Source organism: Pan paniscus, chromosome 13 (assembly GCF_029289425.2).
Source record: "Pan paniscus chromosome 13, NHGRI_mPanPan1-v2.0_pri, whole genome shotgun sequence".
NCBI classification, from domain to species: Eukaryota; Metazoa; Chordata; class Mammalia; order Primates; family Hominidae; genus Pan; species Pan paniscus.
Window position 1 is genome coordinate 129,876,815 of NC_073262.2, and position 16,349 is coordinate 129,893,163.

The 16,349-nt window shown below is 39.6% G+C and overlaps 1 protein-coding gene and 1 long non-coding RNA gene across 4 annotated transcripts in view; one reads left to right on the forward strand and one right to left on the reverse strand.

The window, feature by feature from the left end:
• COL4A3 (collagen type IV alpha 3 chain) overlaps nt 1-16,349 on the forward strand; it is a 148,659-nt gene that overhangs the window by 92,069 nt on the left and 40,241 nt on the right. The window contains exons 19-26 of the mRNA XM_003821829.5: nt 2,009-2,093; nt 3,299-3,334; nt 5,987-6,151; nt 8,557-8,649; nt 9,130-9,225; nt 12,043-12,113; nt 12,903-13,085; nt 15,073-15,241. Coding sequence (XP_003821877.2) covers nt 2,009-2,093; nt 3,299-3,334; nt 5,987-6,151; nt 8,557-8,649; nt 9,130-9,225; nt 12,043-12,113; nt 12,903-13,085; nt 15,073-15,241 — 898 coding nt within the window. The remainder of the gene's footprint in view (nt 1-2,008; nt 2,094-3,298; nt 3,335-5,986; nt 6,152-8,556; nt 8,650-9,129; nt 9,226-12,042; nt 12,114-12,902; nt 13,086-15,072; nt 15,242-16,349) is intronic.
• LOC117979478 (uncharacterized) overlaps nt 1-16,349 on the reverse strand; it is an 89,868-nt gene that overhangs the window by 22,672 nt on the left and 50,847 nt on the right. For 2 of the 3 annotated variants that reach the window (XR_008624601.2, XR_008624602.1), the window contains exons 3-5: nt 10,486-10,902; nt 6,823-7,582; nt 1,394-1,499 (exon numbers count right to left, since the gene is read on the reverse strand). This is a non-coding gene — a long non-coding RNA (uncharacterized LOC117979478). Of the gene's footprint in view, nt 1-1,393; nt 1,500-6,822; nt 7,583-9,837; nt 10,903-16,349 lie in introns of those variants that run through there. The other variant, XR_004670340.2, reaches the window with a different exon arrangement.

Here is a 16,349-nt window from a genome sequence, read left to right on the forward strand (position 1 = left end):
GGCAGAAAATAGCTGGTCACTATGTGTCCCTTTGGCCATGGGTAAATATTTCTATTTGGTCCCTGGAAGGCACTAGTGATGCCCATGATGGGCTATGGAAGAGAAGAAAAGCTTTGTCTAAGCAGCCCAGGCCCAAGGTGATCCTGCCCCTTCAGGGTAGAGGAGGACAGTGAGGCAACAAGGGATGAAGAAGTCAACTTCTCCTCCCCTCCACCTGGGCCCGGGTTATGACAACGTGTTTAATACATGGTCAGCAAAAAGCAATCATTCCAGCCCGAGCTCTGTGTAGCAGGCAGTGCTCCCCTTCCCAGTGGACATGTATTTGATGTCAGCTCCTAACTGCAGAGCAGCCACATTTTATATTCTGTGACTCTGCAGCTGACGAAAAGGAGAAAGGGGACCTGGACTCTGAGTGCTGGTGTCCATTCATCTCCTACCTCAAAAAACAGTGGTTCTCACATTCAGTGTGCCAAGCAAGGCTGTCATGAATGGTCATGCAGGTTAAACAAAATGGCACATGGTGGCAAAAGGGTCATGAGGGGAAAGGGTGTCCTGTTAAAAATGCAGTTCTCATACCCCCATGCTCAGTAATGTAACTCAGGAATTGGAGTGGGGCCTGGAAATCTGCATCTTTACACTGGATGCATAGAGCCCCTGTCTTATTCTGTTCTGTGCTGCTACAATAGAATACCTGAGACTGAGTAATTTGTAAAGAACAGAAATTTATTTTCACAGTTCTAGAGGCTGGGAAGTCCAATATCAAGATGCTGACCCTTGGTCTGGTGAGGGCTTTTTTGGCTGCATCCTCACATGGCAGAAAGCAGAAGGGCAAGCTGACCTGAGGCTGCTCAAAGCCTCTTTTAATAGGGCCTTAATCCCATTAATGAGAGAGAAACCCTCATGGCCTAATCACCTCCTACAGACCCTACCTCTTACTTCTATCACATTGATAACACCTGAATTTTGGAGGGAGCACATTCAAACTATAGCAGTTCCTAAATACTTTAGTGGCGTTGCCAGGAAGAATAAATAAGTATTTTGTGAAATCACTTAGCACTGTGCCCAACACTTGGTAGGTACACGCATATCATTACAGATTTCATGGTGGACATTATTATTAATATAATACTTTTGTGATTTTATATATATTGCTTAACCACAAGGCTCTTGTTAAATAAGTCAACAAAGTAATTGATCCATCTAGCATATGAAAAAGCAGAGGTGTTTTTTTTTCAAACCTTTGATATTTCCACCTTTTTTCCTTCAAGATAAATATACTGAATGCTAAATGAAATCTACCTTTTCATTACATTTCAGAGGAATTCTTAGCACTCCTCACTGTGTATTTTCTTATATTCAATTCCATATAATTCTGTTTGCAGCTTCTACTAACCTCAAAAGAAGTTCCACTTAGGAAGGAAATGGTTAAGAATACCAGCAGTAGGTCCACTGAGCATGTCAGAAACAATATTCCTCGATTCTTGCAGGTCAAGGATTCCCTGGAATTTAAAGAAACAATAAATACAGTATTTTTTGATGTGTGGGTTCCATACACTTCCAAAATGGAAATAAGTTCAGTCCACCAGGACCAGCAATTTTGAAAAGTGAAGTAGAATAGAATAAAAAGTATCAGGGTTGATCATATGTTGTAATAATAAGTCATTATTTTGTGAAACTTTAATTTTTCTATACATATACACACATACATAGGTATGTATGAATGTGTACATATAAATGTGGGTGTGTAACCTGAGTCACATCATAAAATGTATTTCTAATTGAAAGCCCATAAAATATCTGATACTGTGATACCACAAAGGTCTACTTATTTAAATTTTTCCACCTACATTTACATGACTATCATATACCTGCTAACATGTAAACCTATGAATTCAGGAAAATAAGGAAGCCATCTTTGGGCCAAAATGAAGAAACTGAAGTAATGATGTTTGGTGAGCGGTCCATAAATAGCTATCCTTTCTCTGTGTTCGTTTCTTTCTCCTCTAAGACAGAATATTATGACACATACCAGGAAAAGGGAGAGGAAGGCACTCCAGGCCCACCAGGGCCCAGAGGAGCTCGTGGCCCACAAGGTAAGAATAAATTTCTTCCGAAAGCATTTGCTGAACATATTTCTGGCTTTCTTTCAAGGTAATAAATAGCATGTGCTTATGGAATTGACATGGGTGAGGAAAGGGAACGGAGATCTCTTCATTTTCATAGAGGTGTTATTTTTTGATGTCTCCTACTCTTCATATTTTTATTTCATAGGTGGTATACCAGGAAAGTAATTAAATTATCTTCATGTAGCAAAGCATAAAGTTCAAATCTGTCATGGAAACACTTGCTGGAGGGCAGGAGGAGGGAGTGCAAGGCATTGGCAATCTCAATGGGATTATGAAGGGAAAAATGGAGACCGTGAACAAACTCACACAGAGATTTGCAAGGGGGAACTGAAACCCTGGTTTCCTGATGCTTGAAGCAATGATCTGTCCTTGATGCCGTGAATTATTGTCACATGTACTTATGCTGTATCACTTTGGAGAAATCCAAAAGTTCTGGGCCAATCCCTCTCATCTCTGGCTACATATTGAAAACCCTGGGAACTTCTATAATGGCCTCGTCAAGGTCCCACCCTGTGATTCTGATTTCATTGTCTGGAGGAGGGCTCTGGACACTAGAAGATTGTAAAAACTCCCTGGACTAGTCCAATGTGCAGCCAGGATTGGGAGCCACTGATCTAGACAAATTATTGCTATGAAGAAGATTTCAAAGGAAAATTCTACTTAAAAGAATAAAATTTCCCAGTGTATTTAAATAAAAGGACAGATGAATACAGACATTGATATAGATTTTCTTAAAAATCTGGTACACTTACTGTAAATCACTCACATGTATATATAAAGGAATTATAACCCCCAGGATATTACAGATGGAAGCAATCTAAGATGGAACACCAAGACAAACTGCTATCCTGGATGTTCCAGCACTGTTTGATTTTCTGGCATCTACACTTCCAGCCAAGTGCTGAACACAGAGCAGGCTCTTAGTAAATCTAGGCTGAATTATGTGAAAATGATAAGGCAGCATGATTTACTTTTGAGTGTTAGACTTCTAAGATTAGTTTTCTCTTGTCTAAATAAGTGAAAATTTCTGATATTTGTCTAGGTGAGAGTAGGAAAAAAGTATGAAAACTCTGTATTATTAACTATCAGTATACTGTCACCCAAGATTTCAAAAGTGGATGGGATAGCATTTATATCTTTCTAAGCAATTAATTAATGTTATATATTCCCAGGTCCCAGTGGTCCCCCCGGAGTTCCTGGAAGTCCTGGTATGTCCATGTTTCTTGGGGTACAAATAGAAATGCTATTACAAAGGAAAATAAGCTGTCCTCTATTAAGTTTACATTATTTACATAAGACAAATGTTTCATTAACTGATCTAGAAGTGTTTCCAGGCTGGGTTCAATGGCTCACGCCTGTAATCCCAGCACTTTGGGAGACCACGGCAGGTGGATCACCTGAGGTCAGGAGTTCGAGACCAGCCTGGCAAACATGGCAAAACCCCGTCTCTACTAAAAATACAAAAAAATTAGCTGGGCGTGGTGGCGTACGCCTGTAATTCCAGCTAGTCGGGAGCTGAGGCAGCAGAATCACTTGAACCTGGGATGCGGAGGTTGCACTGAGCTGAGATGGCACCACTGCACTCCAGCCTGGGCAACAGTGAGACTCCATCTCAAAATAAAATAAAACAGTGTTTTCAGCTTCTTAAATTGTCATCTTTGCAATTTATAGTGGAAGAAGGAGTGGAGCTGATACAAACTGATACAGAAATGCTCTTTTTCTCTTCTCAGCAGTTTTAACTATTTGCAAAAGCCTTATTGTCTGGGATTTTTACAGTGACTTTTGGAATATGAGCAGGGACCTTGAAACTCAGAGGAGGTACAGAAATAGAAAACAATGTCATGGTAATGAGGTTGGTTGAAAATGATAGTTTTCATAACATATCACGAGTTGCATAAGGATACCTACATTACACTTTTTCTGTAAAGTTCTAAACTTTCGTCTCTGACTCATTAGAGTGTTTACCTTTTGAGAGAGGAAAAAGAGTTGGATCAGGGATGGTCCACAGGGACTCATCAAGTATAACTGTAGTGTGTTCTTTTTAATGAAAACAAAACCAAGAAAAAAGAGCAAAATTTGATAAACTGCTGGGCAAGTGCCCTGCCACTGATCATATTTTTCTCTATATGATGTTGTATATTATACTACTTCCTAATTTTGAAAATTAATCAAAATAAAGCAGACTGCAGAACTATAAGTATACTATAATTCCACTATTAAAAAAATAGATACAGAAATGGATAAATATTATATGTACCTGAATATGCATGGAAAGATATACCTCAAACTGTTAATAGTAGATATCTCTTACAGTTAGAATGGGCAAAAAGATATTTTAGAGCTCTGACATTAAGGAAGACCTCCTTCCCCCTGCCAGGCCCCTAAGTAAAAAAAACAAAACAAACAAACAAACAAAAAAACAGGCTCCTTTAAGAAGCCAAGGAGTGGAAAACTACAAAGCTCTAATTCCAGAAGAATTTTAGGATTGTTTTTTCTGTTTCTGTGAAAAATGGCATTGGTATCTTGATAGGGATTGCACTGAATCTGTAGATTGCTTTGGGTAGTATGGTCATTTTAACTAGATTAGTTCTTCTGATCCATGAGCATGGGATGTCTTTCCATTTGTTTGTGTGCTCTTCAATTTCTTTCACCAGTGTTTTATAGTTTTCCTTGCAGGGATCTTTCACCTTGTTGGTTAAATGTATTCCTAGGTATTTTATTGTGTGTGTGTGGCTACTGCAAATGGGATTGCCTTCTTGATTTCTTTTTTGGCTATTTCATTATTGGTGCATAAAAAATGCTACTGATTTTTGTATGTTGATTTCATGTCCTGCAATTTTACTGAATTTGTTTATCAGTTCTAAGAGTTTTTTTGATGGAGTTGGGGTGAAGAGAGATTGGTTAATGGGTACAAGCATACAGTTAGAAGGAATAAATTCTAATGTTTGATAGCACAGTAGGGTGACTATAGTTAACAACAATGTATTGTATATTTCAAATTAACTGGAAGAGAGGACATGAAATGTACTCAACACAGAAATGATAAATACTTGGGTCAAAGATACTCAAAAATACCCTGACATGATCATTACACTACACATTCGATACATGTAACAAAATCTTACATGTACCCCATAAATTAGTACAAATATAATATGCCAAAGTAAAATATGATTTAAAAAATACAAAACTCTGAAATGGATGTCAATCAGAAGATTTTATCTTTGTGTTCAAATAATAGGACATAATCAGATATTATCCCGGCTGGTTTCTCCGTCCTTTGCTGGTGGCATCTCTCTTCTTAATAGTTAAACTGTTTGTGGGACAGAGATTTGAGACTGTCCCCTCCTCACATCCTCACCACTTTAAGATTAGGGTGGGGTTCATGCCACCAGGCACGGCTCCTTTCCCAGGAGATGACTATCCCCCATCACAGCCTTTTATGTCTAAGACACTGGCAGGAATAAAGTCCACTTAACAACTTTCTCTCTTTCTCATTTTGCGCACTGGGGGCATCCTCTAGTCTCTAATAAAAAAAAATCTACAAAGTAGCATATATGGAAATATTCCTCACTTCCTTTTAAATAAAAAGACTATAGTGCATCCCAAACTCTGTTTCACTTTCTTGTAATAAATTTGCTTGTGGGAATGGAATGTTCTGCACTTCACTGTACTATGGTTATTTAACAAGGCCACAGATGAAAAAAGCAAGGATATTCACTTTTTTATTTTATATGTGTTATGTACCTCTCCATTGTGCAATTTTTATAAATAAAATTAAATCACTCTTGCAATTAAAAAATAAATTCGTATTAATCAGGAAAAAATGTAAAATACAAGAAATGATTATTTTCTCCAAGGATCATCAAGGCCTGGCCTCAGAGGAGCCCCTGGATGGCCAGGCTTGAAAGGAAGTAAAGGGGAACGAGGCCGCCCAGGAAAGGATGCCATGGGGACTCCTGGGTCCCCAGGTTGTGCTGGTTCACCAGGTCTTCCAGGATCACCAGGACCTCCAGGACCGCCAGGTAAAGATGTGGAAGGGGACCCCTTTTGTGCACAGTGCCAAATGACAGATGTGTGCAAACCACGGGCAACAAACCCTCCTCACAGCTTAGCCATCAGTCTGTGTGGTTTTTATGAGTTACCTTTCCAAACGAATGCAGCAAAGTCTTAGCCCGAGTTTCCCAGAGAGCAGAGTAGGAGGCAGGGACAAAGAGAGTGATGTGGGGAAGGATGGGTGGCTATCAAGTTGGCCTTGACCAATTGCAACTGCCTGTTCAGCCCTGGAGACTATCTGTGCCAGGGGAGAAAGAGGCAAGAATTTATCCATTTGCTCCTAGTTCCCATGGGTCAAAGATTTCCCCCCAAGAGAGGAGCAGCCCCCCACCTCCCATCCTCCCACTTCCAGGCTGTGTCTGCATGGTTCCCAGGAAGTCCCATGCCTTGGCATCAGCAGGGAAGCCCCAGGACAGTAGGCCAGAGGTGTGCCGCAAGGGTGTAAGGCAACATGCTATGAGGTAAAGGGGTCAGAGATGACAGAGATGTGGCCCAATGGACTTGAAGTGGTGCTCAGAGGTCCTGACACAGGGAGCCTTTCCTTCGCATCCCTCTAGAGAGCCACTTAGCATTCTGTGTTGGCTCATAGGTACAATAGGTCCTCACAAACATATAGATCACACTTTATGTTTTAACATACCTTTTCTGGGGCCAGGTGTGGTGGTGTGCCTATAATCCCAGCTTCTTCCAAGTCTCTTTTAAGATGGAGGTTTAGAATCCTCTTTTTTTCTATGTCAAGGCTGACATACAGAGTTCACAGGGCTAATGAAGCTAAAGCTGGGATCTGGGCCCAGGTGCTTGCGGCTCTCTCCCGGAGGTGTCATGCTCCCTCTGTGCCTGCTACACTCTGTCCAGGGGTCTTTGCTTCCTACTTTCCCTTCACTAAGCAACACCCGTCTGTCCTTCAGACTGCAGCTTCAAGTCCAGCAGAAAGCTTTCAGTGAGTCCACATCTTGTAACCTCCAAGGTTATCCCAACTGTAGAAGTTTTCACATTGCCTTCTCTTTGTCTTTGTCAGTTTTTCTTACAAGAATCAAAGTATTTTGAGGTCAAAGACTGTGTCTTTTTGGCTGTTTAAGCCCAGTATGTAGCATGGGGAACACTGCAGGTACTCAAATATTTTTTGAATTAAGCATTGAGTATGAAAATGTGTAAGTATACAAAAATGTATGAATGTAGAAGTATTCATATAAGTCTACACTAAGTATTAAACTTCTATCAGATTGTACTATTTAAAGATGACCTTCCAGGTATTTTAAAGATGCAGAAAACTGATCACAAGATGGTCATTCTGTGTTCCAACAAAATTAAATGGTTCCAGTGGTACCTTGTTTTTCTGAAATTTGGGACAGCTATGGTAGTGTTTTTAAATATTTACTTTCATCACCATTGCCTTCAACCTGTAATTGAAATGGCAAAGCCAAAAATTAGATTACTGAACACAATTAACCAGTTTAAGAGAAGGAGCTGTTCATTGCAACATTACAGTAGCAGATAATGTGGAAGCTGAGAAGAGCTTTCTTAGAGACCTGCTTTAAGGATGACAACTCAACTGATGTGGACAAGCAACAAAGAGAAAACAGATGATACCCTGAGTCAGAATCCATTTTTCTTTTACTCAATATATATTAAGCATCTACAGTATATCAGGAAAATACAATGTATCCAAAAATATCCAGAATAAGAGTTGATCCTTTGCCTCAAGATGCTAAAGGGATTGTCTGTGTATTAGTCCATTCTCATGCTGCTAATAAAGGCATACCCGAGACTGGGTAATTTAAAGAGGTTTAATTGACTCACAGTTCAGCACGGCTGGGGAGGCCTCAGTAAACTTACACTCGTGGCAGAAGGACAAGCAAACATGTCCTTCTTCACATGACGGCAACAAGGAGAAGTGCTGAGCAAAATGGGGAAAAGCCCCTTATAAAACCATCAGATCTCATAAGCACTCATTCACTATTACAAGAACAGCATGAGGGTAACTGCCCCCATGATTAAATTACCTCCCACCAGGTCCCTTTCATGACACATGGGGATTATAGAACTACAATTCAAGATGAGATTTGGGACGCTGCCAAACCATATCAACTTGGAATAATTGGAAACAACTAAGTAAGATAAAATAGGTTGATTCTGTGACAAAAAAAATTATACAATGAGCTTGCAAAGATCAACTACCTTAAAAATACCACATCTATGTAATATGAAGGGAAGAGCTGGTCACCATGCTTTCTCAGTTGCAGATAAACTTCTAAAGACTAGGCTTCCAATACAAAGATGAGAGAGATGCATTTTAAATAATACATATATTACAATACTTGCTAATTGAAAAAAACACAAATAAAAAATTGTCTTTGGTGCTGTATTTTTATAGGTGACATCGTTTTTCGCAAGGGTCCACCTGGAGATCGCGGACTGCCAGGCTATCTAGGGTCTCCAGGAATCCCAGGAGTTGATGGGCCCAAAGGTTGGTTCAATCAATAATGTTGTATTAGGATAAGCCTTTTTCATCGTCATTATCATCATTGATTTTTCCCCCTGAGATAACAATGATCCCAAATAGCTACCAGTCAGTGACGACTTCTTTTCCATTAGCTAAAAGTATTCATTTATCTGTAAATCAATAATTTATTTGGCACCCATGCAATAAATTGTTGGATATCCCTAAAATGTGAGTTTTTGCCTGCATGCAAGGAAAGAAACACTGAAATAGATGTTTTATGTTAGACTCTTGGAATTTCCCCTTTCAGAACTGTATAGCTCAGAACATTAAAGTAAGCAGATCTATAATAGATGAATTTTTAAATTAATATGTATAACATCCTAGATAATTTTCACTACATAAAAATGTTTAAATGTAATAAATGATAGTGTGGTTGGAAAATATTTGTTCTTTCTGAGGACTCGATGTAGCTTTTTAAGTAATGCTAGTATGCTCTCATTGCAGGAGAACCAGGCCTCCTGTGTACACAGTGCCCTTATATCCCAGGGCCTCCCGGTCTCCCAGGATTGCCAGGGTTACATGGTGTAAAAGGAATCCCAGGTACAAACAATTTGCATGCAAGTGTTTTTGCAAGCACAAAAGGGTCAATACACTGGAAGAAAATAAAGGCATTAGATTGGTGGATGTCACAACGTGGTTTAGATGAACTTGGAGGGAGAGTTTCAAAAACATATACTCTATTAACATAAAGTCAGCCAAAATCCAAGAAAAGCTGGTATTTTTCCCTATTCCATTTTAGCTGCTGACCCCTAGCAAAGTATTGTGTTAGGCAGGAATTGTGAACACAGAGTCCTACAAGAGAACAGCAGTTAACTGAAGGCAGTGAAGCAGCTGCATGAAACACACACCCTCTTTCTCTTCCATAAAGAAATATGCTCTCTCCCTTTTTTTCTCAAAAGACACAACCCTACTCAGTCCATTTTTTCATGTTCCTACTTTTAAAAGAGTCATAGAAAAATGTGGTATTTCACTTTCTTCTTAAGGATGCAAGTGCTATTAAAAAAATTGCAACATCCTCAGTGCTGGGGACAAGAGAGTTGCAGAAATGCAATAAACAAACTGAGGGTACATTTGAACCAGCCAGCGGGCACTTGGCTCCAGCCCATTGTTACTGCGCAACATGTCAGGCCCTGCATTAATAAATCTTCCGAGTTTTCATGAGAAGAAAGGAATTGGAATTTTTATTTAAAATCTCATGGTTTTTTTAAAAAAATATTAGCCACTAAGTCAAATTTTGAAAGGAAAAAAAACCCCACAACATTTTATAGCCAGTGTCCTGAGGCTTAAATAAAGGATGAGTCACAAGCCTTCTCTTGACAACTCTGTGCCAGGCCAGGACTCTCCACACCACACGGTTACTCCCGGCTGTCACCACCTCTGCTTTTGACCTCCCCGTCTTCAGTCACAGAACTGCCTATGGGCAAAACTTTGAAATACAAAATGTCTCTGTTTACTGACTGGGTTCCTCTGCCCCTCGGGCCACTCCCCTGACTACACAGGGCCTCTCTCTCCCTTGCTACTACCCACAGTCCTGACTCTGCCACCAGCACTTTGGTCTTCAGACAATGTCATCAAATTATGTATCATTGACCATTGAGAGTTGAAGTTACAGAGCCCTTGGCCTGTGTGTTGGGCACTGTTCTAAGGGTCTTATGTGCCTCCATTCCTTTATCTCTCACATCAACCCTAGAGGCTGGTGCTATAATTAACCGCATTGGACAGATGAGGAAGCCGAGGCATCGGGTGGCATAGCTAATAACATGGTAGAGACTGAACTGAAATCTAGACGCGTGCTCTTACCCTCCACGCCTGCATCCCCTGACTGCGGTGCTGTCGCCTGTCTCCTAGGGGGCTGCTTTTGGGGAGTTAATCCAAAGGTCTACCTGACAACCTGGATAGGGAATATTATACATTATCACTGTCCAGTAGCCATTTGCATTGGCATAGGGTCTTCTGGGAGACCGGGTCTCAATCCAAAGATGAAAGACTAATGGCGGCAGCCGTGAACGCTGTGGTCAGCCACTGGATGACATGCACTTGGGCAGGGATCCTTTGTCCCCTCAGATCCCAATCACTTCTCCTTCATGAAGGCCTCTGCTACTTTCAGTGGCTGCCCCTGCCCTGACTCACAGGCTTGTGAGGAAGGGGCAGGGGGGTAGGTAGGAGCTGTTCCTCTTGTTACTCCTGTTCAGTATCCAAATATCCAGCGGAAATGTTCTATTAAAACAAAAACCAAAAGGAAGAAAATGAAGGAGGGAAATAAGGAGGAAAAATAATAAAAGATAAAAAATCATTATTTTCCTATGCTCTCCTTGAGTCTCCTCTTTGGCTCAAGGTGAGCAGGTGAGCAGCTCACTGATGCTGACCACTTATTGCATTGTTGCATTTTCCATAGTTTCTCTACATTTGGCCTAGCCAGGTGCAGCTCAAAGAAGATATGTAAGCAGTAAAATGGTTTGGATCACTATAAAAAGATACACCCCAGCTCAAGATCTTGCAAAAAATAGAATCTGAATAAATATGTGTTGATTAACTGACCAAAGACCCACCCAGAAGGTCATTTAAAGGGATCATCTTGACAGAGATATTTAAATACCTATGGGAAGTATAAAATTGTACAATAAAATGCAATTTGGCAAGAGACATTCAAAACCTTAGAAAAGTTTGTGACCATTTGGCTCTGCTATTATACTTTTAAAAATTTATTATAAAGGAAATAATTGTATAAATTTGGAGAGCTAAATACCCAGAGAGATTTTTCAAAGCATTGTTTACAACAGCTAAAAGTTGAAAAATGTCTACCTAATGTCTAAATGTCTAAAAACAGCATTTAGCTAAATAAATGATGGCTCGCCAACACAATAGGCAGCATGCAGCCATTTAAAACGAAGCTATAAATTCATACTTATTGACATATGTATACTATAAATCCAAAATAGTGTGTCTACAAGTCCTATGCACTTATGGATATAAAAAATGTATCATTAATTTACATTAAACTTTGGCAAATATTATCTTCTGGTAGATTTATAGGTGATTTTTAGTCTCGTCTTTCTGCATAATTTTCTTATAATGAACATACATTACTTTTAAAGGTAATATATACTCAGAAAAAATAAAGATATATTCTTAAAATTATGAAGATAAAATTTTAAGAAGCTAAGATCTGAGTTACTTTTTACATGATCTCTTGTTCTGTTATTTACTCCCATTCTCTTATTGCATTTATGTTTTATGATAGAAGTTGTCTTTCTTTCCCCACAAGGAAACACTCTATTTTCTTCATACATTGTATTACCCTGTCTACTTAGAGCTGGCGTTCAATGAGTAGTTAGTTAATAATTCGTTGATTTGCAGGAAGACAAGGTGCAGCTGGCTTGAAAGGAAGCCCAGGGTCCCCAGGAAATACAGGTCTTCCAGGATTTCCAGTAAGATTTCATGTTTTTAAATCTTTAGCTTCAATTTGACAAATTGCACACTCTAGAAATACGGTTGCAACACACTTACCAGTTTGGTGCCTTGCAAACAGTAGGCACTTAATAGATACCTGTTGATTAAATGAATAAATCTGTGACTGATTAAGTGAATGAGTCAATGAATTTATAAACAGTTTGAAATGGTATCAGAAACAGAAAGCAGATTAGTGGTTGCCTAGGGCTGAGAGTGGGAACAGAGGTTCATTGCAAATAGGTTTGAGGGAATTTGGGAGAGTGATGGAGATGTCTGAACGTGATTGTGGTGATTGTGGCATAATTCTATAAATTTACTAAAAATCATTGAATTGTACTCTTATAAAGGAGAAATTTTATGGTATGTAAATTATACCTCAATAAGTCTGTTAAAAATTAGAATCTTGACTGTCATAGTGAATCAAAAAGTTATAGATAAATATACTTAGATCAAATTATTCAGAGAGGCTTGTTAAAATTTACCAATATTCAAACATAACCTGTATTACGGTGATTGTTCTATGGTATTAAATTATATTATTGTGTGTATTGCTTTGAATTATACTATCTAACTGAATTATTTTTCAGTTTTGGAAGTTAACAACAAAGCAAAACAAACAAAATGCTTGTAATAATAGTTGTGGACCAAAGAGTGTGTTGAAAAAATTCATGTTAAAATTGAAAAGTTCTTGTCCACACTGTTTTTAAGATTGACAGAAGAAGAATTCTAACAAAATACAATACAGATTCATTTGTGTACTACCCTAGGGTTTCCCAGGTGCCCAGGGTGACCCAGGACTTAAAGGAGAAAAAGGTGAAACACTTCAGCCTGAGGGGCAAGTGGGTGCCCCAGGTGACCCGGGGCTCAGAGGCCAACCTGGGAGAAAGGGCTTGGATGGAATTCCTGGAACTCCGGGAGTGAAAGGATTACCAGGACCTAAAGGCGAACTGGTTGGTATTTAGCAACTTTACCCTCCCTATAAATGAAGTACTCTGAAGTTAAGAGATAAAGTGATTTCTTTTCCAAAAATGGTTGGCCGCTCAGCACAGTTCATCACTCTAACTGCAGAATGAAGCATCTTCAAATTAGCAGGAATAATCCAAGCAAATAGTTATAGTATTTTGACAGAATAAATAGGTAGCATTCAGTGATTTCAACCAATCAAAATTCTACATTGATAATGACCCCATCTCATACACAAATTACAGTTCCATATTTGTATCAAATGAGTCTATGGAAAAGTCAGAAAACGATGTATAGTGGAAAGTTTAGTAAATATTTTGGGGTGATGTCCATATTTTTAAATAAAAATAAATGCATAAGAAGACAGCATATTTAGGGGTATGGTAGTCAAATAAAGAGATTAAATGTTTTGTCATTCATTTAATTTTATGGAAATTTAATCCCTTTTCATGAGAGAGTTTCTCACATATTTAATTGAGGTAATACCTACCAATATCTTTTTTTTTTTTTTTTTTGAGAGGGAGTTTTGCTCTTGTTGCCTAGGCTAGAGTGCAATGGTGCAATCTCAGCTCACTGCAACCTCCATCTCCTGGGTTCAAGTGATTCTCCCACCTCAGCCTCCTGAGTAGCTGGGATTACAGGCATGCACCACCACACCCAGCTAATTTTGTATTTTCAGTAGAGACGGGGTTTCACCATGTTGGCCAGGCTGGTCTCGAACTCCTGACCTCAGGTGATCCACCCACCTTAGCCTCCCAAAGTGCTGCGATTACAGGTGTGAGCTACTGCACCCAGCCCTAAGATTTATTTTAAAATGTCATAGAGTGAGAGGGTGAGCACCTGTCATCATAATGTATTTACAAGAGGTTTGCAAGGGATGCTGCCCAAACTATTCTATGAAATACCAGTTTCTCCCAGGGCTAACCTGTGTTAGCCAATAAAACAGATCTTACCTCAAAGAGGTTTGGAGAAACTTGGTAAACAAATTTAAAGATTCATTTACAGACCCTTTAATATCAGAATATGAACTGTGAGTCTTCCACATGAAGATAAGCTATCTGGTCTTTCCTGAATGCTTCTGACTACAAAACCCTTTTTGGCTGGCAGCATCTATGGTGCCAGCAGTTCTCAGGCCCTGCCTTGGCCAAGTCCCAGGTTGTTCACTTTGTGGTAGTTATGCTTATAAAGTGACAGTGCCAGAATTCTGATGGTCTAATATTAAGAGAATTTGTATGATGTCCCTACTTGCATCTCACTGATTTTTCTTTATAAGTTCTGGTAAAGATGCTCCATAAAGTAAATGAGAGAAAAATCAAGGTGGTGATTTGTTGAGTCTTACACCCTGTCATTAAAAAAGGAGACAGACCACTTAGCCATCTGATGATATTGAACAATGAAAAATTGAGTCAAATTTATTTCAGAGGGCCATGTTGGGAAGGAAGAGGGCTTAAATTATTTTGTCAAATTCAATTTCTTTTAAATCTACAAATCATTTTCAAGGTTATAGCATATGAAGATTTAAAAACTAGACAGTTTATGAGAGAAAATGGAAGTGGGAAATCCCCTTTGGCATGAAAATACCTGGTGAAACCAGAAATAAGGGTTTGCTGTGCTCATTTTATTTCAGAAATGTAACATTATCATGAATATCACCGCTAAAGTCATCTGAACTATTGGTCAATTTGAACATAGTTTTAGTGGCTATTACCATATGGGAGACCCGTCATTGTAAGATATCTCCAGTGGGACTCAAGACAGTTCCAAGTTCAAAAAATGTTGCTAAACTCCAAAGGACACAAAACGGCGGAAACCTGCAGTGCTCTTATTTTAGTAATAATTCTCATCAAATGCCAAATGCTTTTAATTCAAGATCTCAATGACAGCCTAACTGGTATTCATATTTGGAGGATGATTAACCTGTTGTAAGAAGATACTGGAATGAAGCACGATTCAAACACATTCCTGTTGTCACAGGCTCTGAGTGGTGAGAAAGGGGACCAAGGTCCTCCAGGGGATCCTGGCTCCCCTGGTTCCCCAGGACCTGCAGGACCAGCTGGACCACCTGGCTATGGACCCCAAGGAGAACCTGGTCCCCAGGGCATGCAAGGAGTTCCTGGAGCCCCCGGACCACCCGGAGAAGCCGGTTGGTTAGTTTTCTTTCCAGTCCTGTTTTCCGATGGAGTGGGTTGATGGTTTCTAGAGCTAACAAAGCTTCTCCAAGACTAAGGAAAATATAGAAACTTGCTTCTAACGAATAGAATATGTCAACTCACAGATACCAGGAAAGAATATGTAGGGTATGTTAGAGAAAACTCATTTTTTCTCCATTACTGAGCAATTCAACTGAAATTTCCTAGCATATTCTATATCTATTACATACATACATACATACATACATACATACATATATATATATATATACGAAATGAATAGATCCTAAGCGTTATTGCAAATTTGTTTTTTGTGGCTTTTTAGAGACAGGGTCTCACTGTGTTGCCCAGGCTGGAGTGCAGTGGCATAATTATAGTTTACTACATCCTCAAACTTCTGGGCTTAATAGACCCTCCTGCCTGGTCTCCTGAGTAGCTGGGGCTACAGGCGCGTGTCACCATGACCAGCTAATTTATATTTTATTTTTATTTTTTGTAGAGACAGGATGTTGCTGTGTTGTCCAGGCTGGTCTCCTACTCCCAACCCCAAACAATCCTTGCTTCAGCCTCCCAAAGTGCTAGGATTACAGGCGTGAGCCACTGTGTGCAGCCACAAATTTGTTGATTTTGATCCATAACTCAATAGGCAGGTTACAAATAAAACTTTAAAATATCTCAGACAAATGAAGGAAAATGGTCTGATAATAGTTTAAAAGTCCAGGTAACTTTTGGGATATACATATACTGGCCGTAGTTCTGGATTCAGGAGTGTGGCTGAAGGTCAGAATAGCATGCTACTGACAGTTTTGAGCAAATAATGCCAACATGGTCATGTTTTGCTTCTAAAATCACCTTAGGCTGGGCACAGTGACTCACACCTGTAATCTCAGCACTTTGGGAGGCCAAGGCGGGCAGATCACTTGAGGTCAGGAGTTCAAGACCAGCCTGGTCAACATAGCGAACCCCCGTCTCTACTAAAAATACAAAAATTAGCTGAGCATGGTGGCACATACCCACAGTCCCAGCTACTTGGAAGGCTGAGGTAGGAGAATCGCTTGAACCTGGAAGGTGGAGGTTGCAGTGAGCCAAGATCGTGCTACT